General features: G+C 37.9%; 1 protein-coding gene across 2 annotated transcripts in view; it reads right to left on the reverse strand.

Moving 5' to 3' along the window:
• slc25a12 (solute carrier family 25 member 12) overlaps window positions 1-17,458 on the reverse strand; it is a 75,276-nt gene that overhangs the window by 25,581 nt on the left and 32,237 nt on the right. For both annotated transcript variants that reach the window (XM_078403939.1, XM_078403940.1), the window contains exons 4-10: window positions 16,455-16,570; window positions 12,381-12,520; window positions 10,608-10,754; window positions 5,056-5,194; window positions 3,598-3,691; window positions 3,254-3,338; window positions 297-381 (exon numbers count right to left, since the gene is read on the reverse strand). In XM_078403939.1, coding sequence (XP_078260065.1) covers window positions 297-381; window positions 3,254-3,338; window positions 3,598-3,691; window positions 5,056-5,194; window positions 10,608-10,754; window positions 12,381-12,520; window positions 16,455-16,570 — 806 coding nt within the window. The remainder of the gene's footprint in view (window positions 1-296; window positions 382-3,253; window positions 3,339-3,597; window positions 3,692-5,055; window positions 5,195-10,607; window positions 10,755-12,380; window positions 12,521-16,454; window positions 16,571-17,458) is intronic.

Here is a 17,458-nt window from a genome sequence, read left to right on the forward strand (position 1 = left end):
AAACATAATTAATATGATTTGTGTCTTGATCCGGAAACCTTGTGCAATTATTGAGCTTTTGCCCCAAGGATAATCTGGAGCCAGAAGTAGCATTACAATACTATATCAGTCCACTGATCATAAGAAAGGAACTTCATAGAGCCTTCCAGATCTGCTGCTTTATTTCAATGGCTTTCAACTTCGTTATTTTGGACTGGACTAGATTAATGATCTAGTCCAGTCCAAAACAACTGGACTAGATGTCCAGTCCTATTATACCAGCTGAGGTCTGAACCACTTTGAGAAATATCACTCACCTCCAGCAATTGAGCCCAGAGCGAATCGATAAACAGATTCAGCAGCCTGGATCCAGATAGGTCTGCTGGTACCACTGAAAGATTGCTGGGGAACAGAAAAGACACAAGAGAGGAATGTGGAAATGCTAAATGTTTTCCAGAATGCATCTGTGCAAATATTGTTGGAATTACCCGAGTTACTCTGATAGAAAACCAGGTAACTTCAAATTTGACTATCTTAAAATTTACATCAAAATTGAAATTCGTTAGTAAAATATGTTACTAAAAATAGCAATGATTTTTAACTAGTTATGTTTATTTGGTTTAAAAAATGTTAAGAACAAATACCGTTAAATCCATTCTAAAAAAATGTCAATACTAATGTATTGAAACATTTCACAATTGGTGTATTAACACAGAAAATCCTTCTCCCATCAGTTTTTTATACTAATAATAAATACAAACCAAAATATAGTCCTTCAGTCTTGATGAAATCAATAACACAGCTGTACTAATGATATAACCTATGAATTAGGAAACTAATTTCTTTGTGGAAGCTGGAAGAGAGATGGGGGCAGGACAAAGCCTGGCAAGTGAAAGGTGTCTACAGCTGAGGGGAGGTTTGATTGGCAAATGGCTGGATAGAGGCCAGAGATGAAAAGACAAAAAGTGTGACATAAAGAGATAAGGATAGAAGTTGTGCGAAATATGACCCAGAGGAATGAATATAGGTGGGAAGGGATGGGGATGGGGGGGGGGGGGGGGTGTGAGGAGAGATGAGAAAGGGGGAAATGGGTGTGCATCTAGATGAGGCACAGGGAAGAGGGAAAAAGCATGGGGGGAGAGAAATTGGAGAATTTTAGATAGCTAACTTACAAACATACTAGCGTGGGAATGGGAAGTTAAAATGGTTAGTAATCAGGAGATCCAATAGGCCTTGGTGGACCGAACGAAACGCAAGTGTTCGGTGAAATGGTCACCTGATCTATGCTTGGTCTAGCCAATATAAAGGAAGTCACATCGGAAGCATTAGATGAGGTTAGAGGAAATGCACATGAACCTCTGTCTCATCTGGAAGAGCTGCTGTGGTCCCTGCATAGATGTGAGGAAGGAGGTATAGGGACGGATGCCACATCTCCTGGAGGTTCTCAGGCTTCTGAACCTTCATCTCGATGGGGGCAGCAAGATGAGAATGTGGTCAGATTGGCGTGAGCCTTAATGAGGCAGCACTTCCAGCAGATCCCTTTGATGGTGAGGAGGTCATTACCCATGATGGACCAGGCAACGTCCACCATTTTCTGCAGCCTCCTTTGTTCTTGGGTATTCTAGTTACTTAACCAGCCCGTGATGCAACCATTCAGTATACTCTACCACAGACCTGTAGAAGTTCATCTATGCCTCTACTTCCTCAAAAGTTTGAAGATGCTAATTCTCCTCAAACCTCTGAGGAAGTAGAGGCAAACTTTGACCTTTCTTTGTGATATCATCAATGTGTTGGGCCCAGGACAAATCTTCAGAGATTTGAGGGAAACGGAAGGAAATGTCTATTCACAAAATGCTGGAGGAAATGTCTGCTCTTTTAGTACTGAACGCCAAGCAAGCAATTGGAAAACAAAAATCAGGAATAGTGACTTGATCAAGAAAAATAAGTGTGAGGTAGAACTGGGTGTTCTTATAGATGTGGAAAGTTATGCATTTTCAAGATGTTGTCAGTAAGGATAGCAGTATGAAAATAAATAGAAATGAGCCAAAGATAAAGGTACCTGTATGGTTTGGGAATAGAATCCATGACAGGTGATTCCCTGGTTGCAGTTGAATAGATAACAATACATTCAATTGGGAACGGACTCAACTTATTGACAAAAGGAAGGTTGTGGAAGGGTATAATGTGCATTATATTGGGTTTTCTAAATGTATTGAACTTTGTTTGGTTATTATATTATCTATTCAGTACTGTGTTAACAAACATGTTGTACTGCTGCCAGTAAACATTTCAAGGTTCTGGTTCATTACGTATGAATGCAAATTAAGTCACAATTTGGAGGACGCAACAATGAAGTTCTCAATTTGCAACAAACCTGACTGGAGAATGATTAGTTTGGCACAAGTCAGTGAAACATCCCACACATCTTGGTCAACCATAACTGCAGGTGGTTGTTGCAGATGCTCTACAGCACCTCTGCCTACTTGCTCATGTGGATTAGGTTAGGATTAATATTTCATGACATCTGGGTTTCAGCTGATAAATGGAACTAACAACCTAATTTAAAGATTGGTATGGCTGTTTTACAAACACACTCAAGAGTCTGCATTCTTTTCTAATCTATATCCAGTCGCCAGAAGCTGCACACAAATAACCTTAATTTCCTGACAAGTGCACAAAGACGCCAATCAGCAATGTGTTCTACTGAACCCTCTATTGACAACTTGCAGTTCTATATTATAACTGAAGGAAAAATTCCTAGGTGCTAAGGATATCATAAACTTTCCCCACTAACACCACCACATCAGGTTTTGTTCTCCGTTGTTTTGCATTCTACTCTCTTGACTACATTCTCCTATCCAGATTTTGCCTGTACTTTCTGTCTGCCAGCAGTCTTGTGCATTCCCCAACTCCCATTCTCTCGCTTCCCCAACAAAACATATGCTCAAGTCTCCATTGATGCAGCTCCATTTCTACCACTCCTTTCTCGTATCCAAATAACCACCAACTCCAACTAACTTCTCATCCCATCTTCTTGCTTTTTCCTCTGTACACTCTGCCCTTTCCCCACTTCCAAAAATGCTTTGTGTAAATTCTCTACGTTAGGTTGTCTCATTACTTTTTCCTAATAAATCGTTGCATGGATTTTTAATTGGTTGTGGTACATGCCATTATTTACACCTTTAAATACCATCTAGCAACATAGATTGCAGTTCTTTTAATATTTATCATCAATATTGCTCAAGACTTGCATTCAAATCAATATACTGCCTACCTGCCTCTGGATTTCAGCCAGGTTATAGGGCAGGGCTCCTTCCTCCAATGGTGCTATTCGTTCAATGTCTGCCAGAGACACTCGTCTGAAGACAAAAAACCCAGGTATTAAAAGTATAACACTCCACTAAGCTCAATATGTCTTACCTTTGCTCTGTTGCAATAGTTATAACACAAAACAAATTTTAATCAAAGATAAAATCTCTTGCTATTAAGAGTCAAAATGTTAACAATTGTTGATATTTAAATAAACTTATTTTGCTATCATCAACATTGTGACTCTCCAATCAAATCAAACCTTTGAATATCAAATTAAATAATGTATCAATTTTAAAAATGCATTACCCAGTTGGACTGTACAGAGCCACAAGCTGGAATAGGATATCAACTTCCAGGGGTGTTATCTGTCCAAATTTATTGGCAGCATGAGAAAACTCCTCTACATTTCAAAAGAAAAACGGAGATTATTTAGGCTACTGTCATTGACAATGGCATTGAACTCAGTACAAATAGCAGCAACTTAGAATTTGGATACAACTCTTCCCTAAATCAAGAAAGCAGATTTAAAGACAGCACAAAGCACAGTATTTCTTTGGATGGAGAAGTGATATATTTCCAAGTTAGGGTTGTATACTACAAGGAGGAAGGTGACATAGCCATGGACCTACTACCCTTGCCCCTCCTAGTAGAAGCTGTGGATTTGCAAGGTGCTCTCGGAGTAGCAGGGATGAATAACTGCAGTGCATTTTCTAGATGGTGCACATTGGCAAAGCAGATGAATGATTAGGGTGGTTGATTGGATGCCAGTCAAGCAGGCTGCTTTGTCCTGGATGGTGTAAAGCTCCTTTATAACTGCTGGTGTTGCACCCGACTCGTGCCTTGTAGTTGGTGAAAAGCACTATGGTGTCTGGAGGCAAATAATTTGCTGCACAATTCCCCAGCGTCTGATCTGTCCCTGTAACCAATGTGTTTGTGTGGTTGGAAACACAGATGCAGATGTTGGAATATGGACCAAAAAACATGCTACAGGAGGAACAGCTCACAGAACATGGAGGGAAATGGACAGTCGATGTTTCGGATCGAGACCCTTCATCTGGAATGAAGTAGAGGGGAGATGTTCAGTATAAAGAAGTAATGGGCAAGAGGTTGGACAAGAGTTGGCAACGATAGGTGGATTCCAGGTGGTAGTTTATTGGAAGATTCCAAGTTTTTCTTTACTTGCTAGTAAATTAATTTAAAACTTATTTGGCATTAGTTGTTATGCTAGGATCAGAAAGTTCATATAAAATGGCTCTGCTGCAGCTTGTGAATGGCTAAACTCTAGAGATTAACAATGATGTTTCGATATAGTATCAGTAGTACCCATATATAAAATAGGATTTAGTTAGTAAAACTGCAAAGGACAAAAACATTCATTTTCCACTGTAGCTTTTCCATTCCTTTATTTGGTTTCTGTCTGAATGCTCTCATTTCATAGCATTTAGGTTTCTTAATTGGAATTCTCTCTCTCTCTAATTGCTTTAATTAACCTATCAACTGGAAAACGACTTCTACAAAATATCTCCATGTCTGCCTTGGCTTCATCCATAGATATTCTCTATGTCCCACCCCTCCATACTGCACAATCAATACAATTTTATGTTAACGTATTCTTCATTCCCGTTCTGATGAAGTGTCTTCGACCAGAAACATTAACTCTGTTTCTCTTTACACAGATGTTGCCTGATCAGCTGTATTGCCTTTGCATTGCAATTTACTGTATTTTAACTTGTTTGAAGGAGAGAAATCTAAGGATGTTTTTACCTTTGGTAACTTCCACATCTTTTCTTGTGCCTGCCAAAGTGCTGTATATCTTTCTAATCAGCTCCATGTTATTCAGCAAAGAGTTGAATGCATTAAAGTAAGAAAAGCTGACATTATGAGAACTGGTTCCACCTGCTACCTGTTCAATAACAATAAAAATGATAATTATTCTATTTTTCAAAAAGCAAACATAGCAAACATTTGAGCAACTTCAAGAAATCATCATTAATTAAATGCAATTCTGACATAAAGAAAGTGATGTTATTTAAGGTATAATACATTAATCTGTTTAAGGTAAATGCGAGTCCCATTATTGGGCAGCAGCTCCTTTTAAATGGCTCAGGCAATTCCAGTTAATGACCGTTTGCAAAGATTAGATTGTACAGCTCAATTCAAGATGAATTTTAACAGACAAGTAGTATTCAGAATGTAGCGTGTCATATAATTAATTTCAATAATTAATAGCACATCAACAGTTGGCATAATTATTTCTTCTTATCTCTGACAATACATCAGGGCCTCTGTTTTACATTGTAAATCCATTAAACAATGTGATTCATACAACACATTCTCAGATTGTTTTTTGTTCTTAGATCAATGTCCATCTTGCACGTTCTCCCTGTGATCAAGTGGGATTCCTCTGGGTGCTCCAGTTTCATCCCAAATCCTAAAGAGGTGCGGGTGTGTAGATTAGTTGGCCTCTGTAAAATTGCTCCTGGTGTGTAGGGAGTGAGAGATCATAGAACTAATGTGAACGGTGATCAATGTCAGCATGGACTCGGTAGGTCAAAGGGCCTGTTTCCATGCTGCATCGCAAAACTTAAAAGATAATTGTTGAGTTTTTCCAACAGCATCTCAAAAAGCCTTTACCATTCAAAGAAAACACTAAAATAAAATAACTTGCTTCACCTTGGTACGATCTCTCTACAAGTCCTTACCTCCAACTGCACCCATTCTAACCATGTCACTCCGTGCCATTCTTCCTTCTTCCCATAAGTGAAGAAAACTTCACCATTGCCATTTCCATTATCTGACCTTAAGCTACCTGGATGATAAAAGCCACTGCTGAAGACTAGCAGCAACATCCTCAAATCTGTCAAAGATATTATTGAAGAATTCCCAGCAAGTTCTTTGCTGAAGCCAATAACAGAACTTCTCGTGTTCCAGGTCGCAATTAGCCAGGAGTTAAACCAAGACAATGCGCCAATTCATTAGCAATTTGCACACTGAATTGTTATTTGTCAAGTTCATATTTTTTTAGTTGAAATAAAGAGTATTTAGGATTGCACATTATGCAATAAAGTTCAGTATCTGTTTGTGCTAACATATAGAAAACCATGAGAGTAATGCGAATAATGCAAGTGCTTTTGGGATAAATTCACAAAGAAAGATCTCCAAAAGCATAGGCACAGCACCATATATTTTGTCTGGTTGGTCTACCACCTTTCAAAAAATCTTTAAATCTGGAAAGATACCGAGGGACTGGAAAACAACCAACAAATTTTCTTTAATAAAAAGATTGGGAGGAAGGAAGCGGGTAACCAGACCTCCCAACATTTGATTTTACAAATTATTAATTCTGATGTCCAAAATTCGGAATTTTACGTCAAAATTCATAATATGGCGCGTAATGCCAAAAAAAGGTATGCACGCCAAATGCGCATACGTGTTGCGCTACATTTATGTGTGAAAAACGACTATTACTTCCAACAATCTGTAGTCCTTGAACTACATGTACAATGTCAGGCCTAGCATGAGTATTTATATTTATTTATTTATTATGCTATTTATAGAAAGGTTATTGAATAGATTCCTTTTTGCAACACAAAGAAAAAATTGTTATGTTTTGTTTTTTCTAATTTGCTTTTTCCTTACACATCCCAATTCTCTTGGTAATGAATAAAAGAGCAATGGTCATAAAATGTGTGACTAAGTTATGAAGAAAGAGTTGATATCCCGCTTTTAAGAAACGGGTAATTATAGACCAGTTAGCCGAACATCAGTGATGGGGAAGATGCTGGAGTCAATTATAAAAGAACAAATTGCGGAACATTTGGATAGCAGTAATAGGATCGTTCCGAGTCAGCATGGATTTACGAAGGGGAAATCATGCTTGACTAATCTTCTGGAATTTTTTGAGGATGCAACTACGAAAATGGACAAGGGAGAACCAGTGGATGTAGTGTACCTGGACTTTCAGAAAGACTTTGATAAGGTCCCACATAGGAGATTAGTGGGCAAAATTAGAGCACATGGTATTGGGGGTAGGGTACTGACATGGATAGAAAATTGGTTGGCAGACAGGAAACAACGAGCAGGGATTAACAGGTCCCTTTCAGAATGGCAGGCAGTGACTAGTGGGGTACCGCAAGGCAGCTATTTACAATATACATTAATGACTTAGATGAAGGGATTAAAAGTAACATTAGCAAATTTGCAGACGACACAAAGCTGGGTGGCAGTGTGAACTGTGAGGAGGATGCTATGAGGATGCAGGGTGACTTGGACAGGTTGTGTGAGTGAGCAGATGCACAGCAGATGCAGTTTAATGTGGATAAATGTGAGGTTATCCACTTTAGTGGTAAGAACAGGAAGGCAGATTATTATCTGAATGGTGTCGTTAGGAAATGGGGAAGTACAAGATGGGTGTCCTTGTTCATCAGTCACTTAAAGTAAGCATGCGGGTACAGCAGGCAGTGAAGAAAACTAATGGCATGTTGGCCTTTATGACAAGAGGAGTTGAGTATGGGAGCAAAGAGGTCCTTCTGCAGTTGTACAGGACTCTAGTGAGACCACACCTGGAGTACTGTGTGCAGTTTTTGGTCTCCATAATTTGAGGAGGGACATTTTTGCTATTAAGGGAGTGCAGCGTAGGTTCACTAGGTTAATTCCCAGAATGACGGGACTGCCATATGTTGAAAGACTGGAGGGACTAGGCTTGTATACACTGGAATTTAGAAGGATGAGAGGGGATCTTATTGAAACATATGTTTATTAAGGGATTGGACACATTAGAGGCAGGAAACATGTTCCCACTGTTGGGGGAGTCCAGAACCAGGGGCCACAGTTTAAGAATAAGGGGTAGGCCATTTAGAATGGAGATGAGGAAAAACTTTTTCAGTCAGAGTTGTAAATCTGTTGAATTCTCTGCCTCAGAAGGCAGTGGAGGCCAATTCCCTGGATGCTTTCAAGAGAGGGTTAGATAGAGCTCTTAATGACAGCGGAGTCAGGGGGTATGGGGAGAGGGCAGGAACAGAGTACTGATTGTGAATGATCAACCATAATCACATTGAATGGCAATGCTGGCTCGAAGGGCCAAATGGCCTACTCCTGCACCTATTGTCTATTGATATATGCGACTCGACTAAGCATACGGAAGTACTTGTTGAAGTAAATTTGCACATTAATTGATAATCAGCCCAAAAAGGTGGTAATTGGCTTTCCGGCTGTATTTTATATTTTAACCCCGTCTTAATTAATTTAGTTATATAATCTTGCACTTAAATTTAATATTTACTCATTACAGTTCCACCACTGATTTTCTGGCACTTTTGGTTCCAGAGCTTTGCTGGTTTATCCAGTTGGCCAAGGAAGACGGCTAGGGGGTTAGATGTGCTGGCTCCAGCTGGGCTGGAGTTCCAGAGCCCCGGCCGCAGGTTGCAAATTCAACCCACCGGTCGGCCATGGAAGTCCCGATGAGGTCGAGATTGGCTGCCTTGCCCAGCCGAGGTGCCACATTTTCAGGGAGACTTCCAGGGTCCGGGGGATTTCTTGCGGAACCCCTAGCGACCTCTAGTGGCCAAATTGACAATTTGCAATTACTGACTGTTTTGCAGAAAAATGTGAAGCGAAATCGGAATGGCGGAAATGAAATAAGAAAGCGGAAACTTTCCGCCAAATTCGGACGGGTTGGGAGCGGTGGGTAACTGTAGTAGGCCTGTTAGCATACCATTGAATACTGAAAAAAAATGTTAGAATCAATATTTAAAGAGGTAGTGCAGAACATTTGAAAAGTCATAATCTGATCAAACGGAGTTAGCATGGCTTCATGATGGGGAAATCAGATCCTGGAAAGTTAATCTTTGAGGAACCATCAACCAGAATGAATAGATGCAATGTTTTTGGATTTTCATCAGGCATAACGCAAAAGGTTACTTCACAACATAAGAGCTTGTGGTGTTGGACGTGATGGATAGAGGATTAGCTAAATAAAGAGAGACACAAAAAGCTGGAGTTTCTCAGCGGGACAGGCAGCATCTCTGGAGAGAAGGAATGGGTGACATTTCGGGTCGAGACCATTCTTCAGTCTGAAGAAGGGTCTCGACCCGAAACGTCACCCATTCCTTCTCTCCAGAGATGCTGCCTGTTCCGCTGAGTTACTCCAGCATTTTGTGTCTACCTTAGATTTAAACCAGCATCTGCAGTTCTTTCCTACGTAGATGTAACTCAGTTTGAAGAAGGGTCTCGACCCAAAATGTCACCTATTCCTTTTCTCCAGAGATGCTGCCTGACCCGCTACGTTACTCCAGCATTTTGTGTCCATCTTTGGTATAAACTAGCATCTGCAGTTCCTTTTGGCACATGCTGGAATTACTCATGGAATCAGGCAGCATCTGTAGAGAAGAACAACAATGTTTTCAATCGAAAAGGAAATCTTCCCTGCTGATTTCGAAGGGTTTGTTATATTATTGTCTACCGTTGATGTTCACAATGTTCATTAAAAATAAATTTTCAGGTAGAATTTTCAGGATTTACTCCGAATGCTCCAGTTTCCTCCCATATCCCAAGGAGGTGTGGTTTTGTAGGTCGATTGGTAAAATTGCCCCAAATGTGAAGGGAGGGGACGATAAAATTGGGATAACATAGAACAAGCATAAACAGGTGGTTGATGCCCAGTATGGACCTTATGGGCCGAAGGACCTGTTTCCATGCTATATCTTTAAACTAATTTGAATCTACATTTGATGTTATTTGTTATACAATATTTAAATTGAGAACCAAGGTTAAAGCTAGCCTAACGCTATACAATAGTTACTTTCCCACAGATTGGAATAAATGGATATTTTAGTTACATCAATTAACTGTCCATCCGCAGTTAACGCCAAAGGTTACTTGTAATGCTAGATTTCAAGTGCCTTTAGAAATTATCATAGTGATTAACCTGAAGCAAAAGTCAGAATCCTTTATATGCTTGTATACTACCTAATTCATGCAAGTGCTGGTAATTCCAGGTACAGTCTCTTTGATAGCAGTCCACCACACTGAAGGAGCAAGAAATAAAGCTGCAAGCAATGTAACATTTCACAAGGCTTTTTCCCTGACAATTACTAATTTTTAACACAAAGATGTATGTTCCATTTCAGTTTGATTCTAATAGTGTAAGATTGAATAAAACTATCAGAATCCTTTAGCTCATTCTGAGAAAAAAGTATCATTAATAAAACATGATCTTTCAAAGAGTCTTTTGAAATTAAAACAGGGCAAGTTATTTCATTTTGTGAAATTACTATAATTCATAGCTCTTTTCTCAGAGAAAAAATTATTTTACTTACTGAAACTAGATTCTCTTCAACAAACGAAGTAAGCACATGTGAGCGAATTGTAACCATAATATCACTGAAATCTAACCCTACAATTGTGCCACTTTTGTTTTTGTCCTTTTGTGCAAAAGCTTGCCTTGCATGTTCAAGTTGTAGTTCCTGAAAAATAAATAAAAATCAATCATTTATTAAGAAATGGAAATGTTTTATTCAAAGAGAAACAGATTTGCCTATATTTCTTGGCAAGATATACCTCTAGGACAAATACTGCAACAATTAAATGACAATTTTGACTCCATTATCAGCATACATCACATAAACTGTAACAGCTACCATCAATGAAATCATTTTTTAAAAAAGAATCGGGGAAAGTAACTTGGCATTCGGAACAACAAAAATCTAAGGCCAATTGGTCTAAAATATCCCCCTTACATAAATGCATTGTCATTCCCTTTTCACTTTAGAGATGGTTTTAATGCCCCCATTCCTATTCATACCAAATGTTTGCAGTTTTCCTGTAACATTATTTGCAACGTACATATTAAAAAATATATTTCAATGTTTGGTCCTTCTATGTCATTTTTAAACAAGTTCCTGGTATTGAAGTTGTTCACCAGTATGAACAATTTATCTGAATAAACTTGAACATGTTAATTCATGCTTGGCTTTAAGTCTCCTGATTTTCCTAAAAAGCAGTCAGGGGAGCTGAAAAAGAAATTTGGGAGGATGAAACAGATAAAAGCCGTGACGGTATGCGAGCAAAAAGAACAGGCAAAAGAAGAGAAAAATATAGAAAGACAGAAAGGAAGACAATAAGAGAGTTACGGCATTAAAACTATAAAAATAAAATAGAATGGCAAAGAACAGGGTACGGTAACAGAAAACCAAAATAGCCCTACGATTGGGACTTGGCGAGGTGATGAAATCAGCCAAACCCCAAACAAAACATCATACTAAATTATGCAAAAGGAGAATTAAAAAAACTTGAGATATTGGAAATCTAAAATAAAAATAGAAAATGCTGGAAAAACTTAACAGGTCCTGTCAAAGGGCCTTCAACTCTATTTCTTTTTCCACAGGCACTGTCTGACTCGTTGAGTGTGTCCAGTATTTTTTTTTTTCTTTGTGCACTAGGGCAGATGTGTGAGATTGGTCTTTATCGAAACTAATATTATCTGCAGAATCCCTAAATTTTGTAACAATGGTTTCAACTTGTTTTTTGCTTATGATCTTATTACGAGCGCAAAAGTTTAAAATTTAAGTCACCTTCAAAGTATTTTATGAAAGCAAAATTCACAGCTAAGTGCTAAGTTTTTGGAGGTGGTGTTGAATGAGATGTTACTTGAAATAAAGTAGGTACTAGAAATGCCCTGCCAATCAGACGGCATATGTGGTGAGAGGAACAGCTACTGCTTTGGGTTATTGATCTTTCATCACGAATCGGATGCACCTGACTTATAGCTTTGCATTTTCTGCATTTTAAAGGTGAATGAAATTGAATTTAAATGAATAAAGTAGAATTTAAAAATGGGAAAGATGGGAAAATGCACCTCCCAAACAACATCTCCATCGACTGATGATCTTATTCATTGCAAAATCACTGCAAACATTTTTGTTGCTTATCTTCTAAGATTAGAAAGAGTTAAAAAATTAAACGAAGCAGACAGAAGACAATTTAGGCCTGTGAAGATATGTGGAATAATTTGTTATAGATTAGCATTTAAAACATGGATTAAATTAAAGGCCTGGCTATGGTACAAGATGAATTATAGAGACATAACTTGCCTGTAAAAACTGTGTAAATTCAGAATAGCAGAGATTCTTTTTCCTGTCAAAGCCAAAGTGTAGTCGAATGAAATCACAATCCCAGTTGAAAGGGATATGATGGTGAATAGTTGTTTGGTTGAAGATCTCTTTAACATTTTCTAAAAACAATTTTTAAAAGATAATTATGTCATAAATTTCACAATAGCACCAAATGACAATGTGTATTACTTATTGTTAATGTTGCAATCTGTTATAACTGCAATGTTTAATGATGAAAGTATATCTGTCAAGGGCCTTGTCATACAACTAGTATCTTTATATTAAAAAAATGAAAAGAATCAAATGGTTGATATCAGGATCATTGTACCAGATTTATTATTTCACTATTAGAAAATCACCCCAGTAACATTAATTGACTGTAATTTTAAAAAAAAAGCTGAATTGAAAGATAAAAATAAGAAATGTACCGGCATAAGTAAAAGTGCACAATAAAAAATACATTCCTTTGAATCATTACAACTGAGCTATAAAATACTGGCAATCACTCTGCATTAGTTTAACAATGCTATCTTTTTCCATCTGTTTCTAACAACAGGAAGTCAAAGGTACAAAGTCTGCATGGAACTGTGATAAAAATACTGAAGTGCATTATGAAATGCAATGGTAGAGAAGCTACCTTTTGTTTGCACAGAAGGTACTTGAAGCCACAAATGGGCTGAATTCCAAATTTCACAGCAGAGAAGAAAAAAAAGTACATTGCAAAGAACAAAAGGTACGTCCAGAGATGCCCAATGCTAATTTAGTCTGACTGATGTTAAAGCAGCAGGAAATCCGTGGAAAAATTGCAATTACTTAAATTACAAATTAACAGCTTAAAAATAAAGTCACTGATCATTTCCAGCCAACCAAAATTGAGTTTTACTGTAATGGAATCTAAAAAACTAAAGAGATAATAACAAGAGGTAAAGAACGGATAAACGGAACCTGCAAATTTCAAGCAGATCCTGGAAATAGTAGAAAGAAAATTCTTATTTTAATGTAACCAATGGTATTATAAATGTTGGTGATTTTAAGACAATATTTAGTTTGTGAAAATATGTAATCTGTATTTTAAAATGTGTTCAAGTACGAGGAAAAAATTAACACAAGTCAAAGACCCCAAGCCTGCTTCACATATGAAGAAATACTTCTTGCACACTATATTACACCCATGCGGCTATGTCTTGAAATTGATGTATTACATTTGCCTCTGAATTAATCTGTCCAGTTCAATCTCCAAGATACTGCTCTCACATGAATCTTTGACATTTAAAATCAGGCTTACTGACCTTGTACAGAACTGATCCACCACCATTCTAAGATAAACCCACTGTACTTTCCCTACCCAGTGGAAGCTGAGAAAACCCTTCCGCTTTACACAATGGTATGAAGTTAACGAAGATATAACATTTTCATCCCTATCTCTATTTACCCCCTCTGGCTACTTATTTTAAATCTATGTCTCCTAAAAATGAACCCAATGTTATCCTATTTTCTCTGTCAATTTTTTAACTGCACTTTCTTTGTACCTGCAACACTAGATTATGTGCTCTCATTACTTTTCTCTTTATATTACCCGTGTACTTGTGTATGGTATGATTTGACTGAATAGCAAACAACGTTTTGCACTGTTCAGTTGGTGCATGTGACATTAATAACATATAACCATATAACAATTACAGCATGGAAACAGGCCCGTTCGGCTCTACCAGTCCACGCCGACCACTTTCTCTGACCTAGTCTCATCTACCTGCTCTCAGACCATAACCCTCCAATCCCCTCCCATCCATATACCTATCCAATTTACTCTTAAATAATAAAATCGAGCCTGCCTCCACCACTTCCACCGGAAGCTCATTCCATACAGCCACCACCCTCTGAGTAAAGAAGTTACCCCTCATGTTACCCCTAAACTTTTGTCCATTAATAAACCAATGCCAATAAAATCCCACATTATTTTGAGAATCTATAAGATCTCCCGTTGGCCCTTTCTATACTATTGTAAACAATCGCAGCTGTTCGTAAATCTTCTAAAAATGCTCGCCTTGATAGTGTGTATACGTTCTGAGTACAGTGGCCCAGGGTCGAACACAATCAGAGGCGAAGCAGTGATCTGTAATAGGAAATCTGTAAAGAGGAAGAAGATTGGACTTTATTGCCTTCCATCACAGTGAGGAATGTGGGGAATCAGCTGTGGTGGCTGTTTCTGTTAACTTTTATGTAGTTGTGTGTCTTGTGGCTTTTTTTTAGAATGGCTGTATGGTAAATCGAATTTCACTGTCCCTTAATTGGTACATGTGACAATAAACTGACCTTGAAACCTAATAGTTCCCCATGACCACTTTGTTCCTTTCTTCAAAACTGCTATTTAAAAAGTGACTATACCATAAGTTAACTTTTTATTAACCTTCTCTGTCACTTTCAAAAATTTGTGGATAAGTACCTACTAGACTTGGTATTCTTAAAATAGGACCATCTACATTACACAGCCTTTTCATCATTCGTCCCATACTAGATTTAATATTTACTTATTAAAATCCAGCTGCCATATTTGTCTCTTCCTGATTTCTCCAGATTTGCCACTATCTGGGTTACTATTTACTTCAGTGTCATTTTTTTTCCAAATACCCGAACTTAACATTGGTTGCACACCTCTGGGAGATCCACCACATACTTCTCTACCAGCTGAAAATTATCACTACCGAGTCTGAAGAAGGGTCTCGACCCAACATTTCACCCATTCCTTCTCTCCAGAGATGCTGCCTGTCCCGCTGTTACTCCAGCTTTTTGTAACTATCACGACTCTTTGTCCCCCTATCTGTATCCCTGTAAATTGCTACAGAATAAGCAAGCAATTAACTACAAGTTCTTTACATTTCCTTTCCACATACAATTTCTGGTTAAGCACCCCTATACACAGCAATATCCATCTCAATATTTCCACCACTATCTTGGTATTCAAGCAACAAAACAGAATGAACAAAAAGGTATCCAAAGGCAAATCAATTAATTGAATCTTTCAATTAGTAAGAAAACAAATTCATCAACACAAAATTGCTATCAAAAATATGTTCTGCAGTCCAATCAGCTGCCAATTTACTTTATGGAAATCAGCTGTGTACACTTAGAAATAATAGTTATTTCAAATTTAAAACAAATTGAAAGACTAGATAATTTCCTTCCCCGTCACGTTTTCCCTGCCCCCACCCTTGCTCCGTTGAACACACAATTGTCTTGTCACTATGCTCCTTTCCTCTGTATGCTCATCTCCCATACTGTCCTATATTTCTCTTTTAACCCCCCCCCCTCTCCTTTCCCCTCCCCTGTCCCATTCCACCCATATCCCTCCCTCTGACTTGCTATTTCCTACTTCCCCTTGTCATTTACCCCATCCATCTCCCAATGATCCCACCGCACCTCTATCCACCCTATTACTTTCTAAGCTTAGCGCAACCCTTACCCCTCTTTTTGTACGAAGGAAGTGCAGATGTTGGGTTATTACAAAAGATAGACCCAAAATCCTAGAGTAACTCAGCGGGTCTGGCGAAAAAGAATAGATGACATTTTAGGACTGAACCCTTCTTCAGACCCTTCACCTATTCCTTTACTCCAGAGATGCTGCCTGACCCGCCAAGGTACTCCAGTAGTTTGTGTCCCTGCCTCTCTTTTCCAGCTCCCTCTCCACTCTATCAGCCTAACACTTGCAGCAATTATTTCCGTATACTAATGAAAAATATCGAACTAAGAGAGTTTTCAAAAAGAGTTAACTGGTAAAATGGGCTATAATAACAAATATAACAATGGCCCATGCCTGCTTGTTTGCAGTTTGGATTGGATTGGAACATACAGCATGGAAAAGGACCCATCGGCCCACTAAGTCCATGCCGACCATCGATCACCTACTTACACTAGTTCTATGTTATCCCATTGTCACAGTTCTTAAATTACTTGAATTGTTGCTGCTTTTTACTCAATTATTCAATTATTTACTCAAAATAAATCAACTCCATTAACATTTTTTTACCTGCTCAAATGTCCAAGTGATTAACTTACCAAAAGTCACCTCTCCATTGCCATTCTTGTCGAATAACTGAAAAGCCACCATAAACATGGCATCAGGGGCACATAGAACAGATTCAAATGCCAGAAATTCTTGAAAGGAGATCAACCTGCAATTGCAATATTAAGTTATCAAAGAAAACTCAACAAAAATGCTAACACTCAAAGGAATTTCTTTATCTTATTTGAAATGCAAAACAAAAGAATGTAACTTTTATCTGCACACATTTTGTTCAAGTTCAAAGATCTATACATTAAATTTGATACTGGCAGAATTACAATAGAAATTCTATGAAGCGTTAAATTACAGGAATTATCAACCACAAATAGTACTCATGCTCCAAATAAGAAAGGCTATTTTGCAGTGAGTGAGCTGATTAGATTACAGCGCGTTTCTGCTCCATTGCAGTCTGATCACCAGCATGTGATACAGTTAGCTGGCTAAACTGAGCAATTCAAGTTATCAAAACAGGGTGAAAGTAGGACTAATTAGATTGCATATTCCATAATTCTTTTGAAGTATCTTCACAAAGAATAAGTATGCATTAAAAATATTAAATTGGATGTAGCTGAAAGTTTATATTTGCCTTAAGGTTTGTAAATTTTTAAGTGTTCAACAAGACCATGGACTTTACCGGTGAACATCTTCAGATTCTCCACAAGAACATATTATCCTCCTAATGGTAAACATATTGTTCTTCATTTATATATTTCTATTTTTAAGTTTTATTTACTTCAAACCAACTAAATTAAAAAGTTTTACCACTTAAGTTTCTTGACAGATTTTCATTTCAACAAACTGCACAATCTAAAAGCAAAATATTGAACATACTGCAAGTCTGAAATCGAAACAGAAAAGCTGGTTATAGTCAGCTAGCATCTGTGGAGAGTGAAACAGAGTTAATGTTTTAGGTCAAGAAGCTTTATTAAGTACATCCAGCAATTTGTTTTTATTACGTGATAACCTATCTGGCAATATGGAGCAAGCTCTCTTTACA

The sequence above is a fragment of the Rhinoraja longicauda genome, chromosome 8 (assembly GCF_053455715.1).
Source record: "Rhinoraja longicauda isolate Sanriku21f chromosome 8, sRhiLon1.1, whole genome shotgun sequence".
NCBI classification, from domain to species: domain Eukaryota; kingdom Metazoa; phylum Chordata; class Chondrichthyes; order Rajiformes; family Arhynchobatidae; genus Rhinoraja; species Rhinoraja longicauda.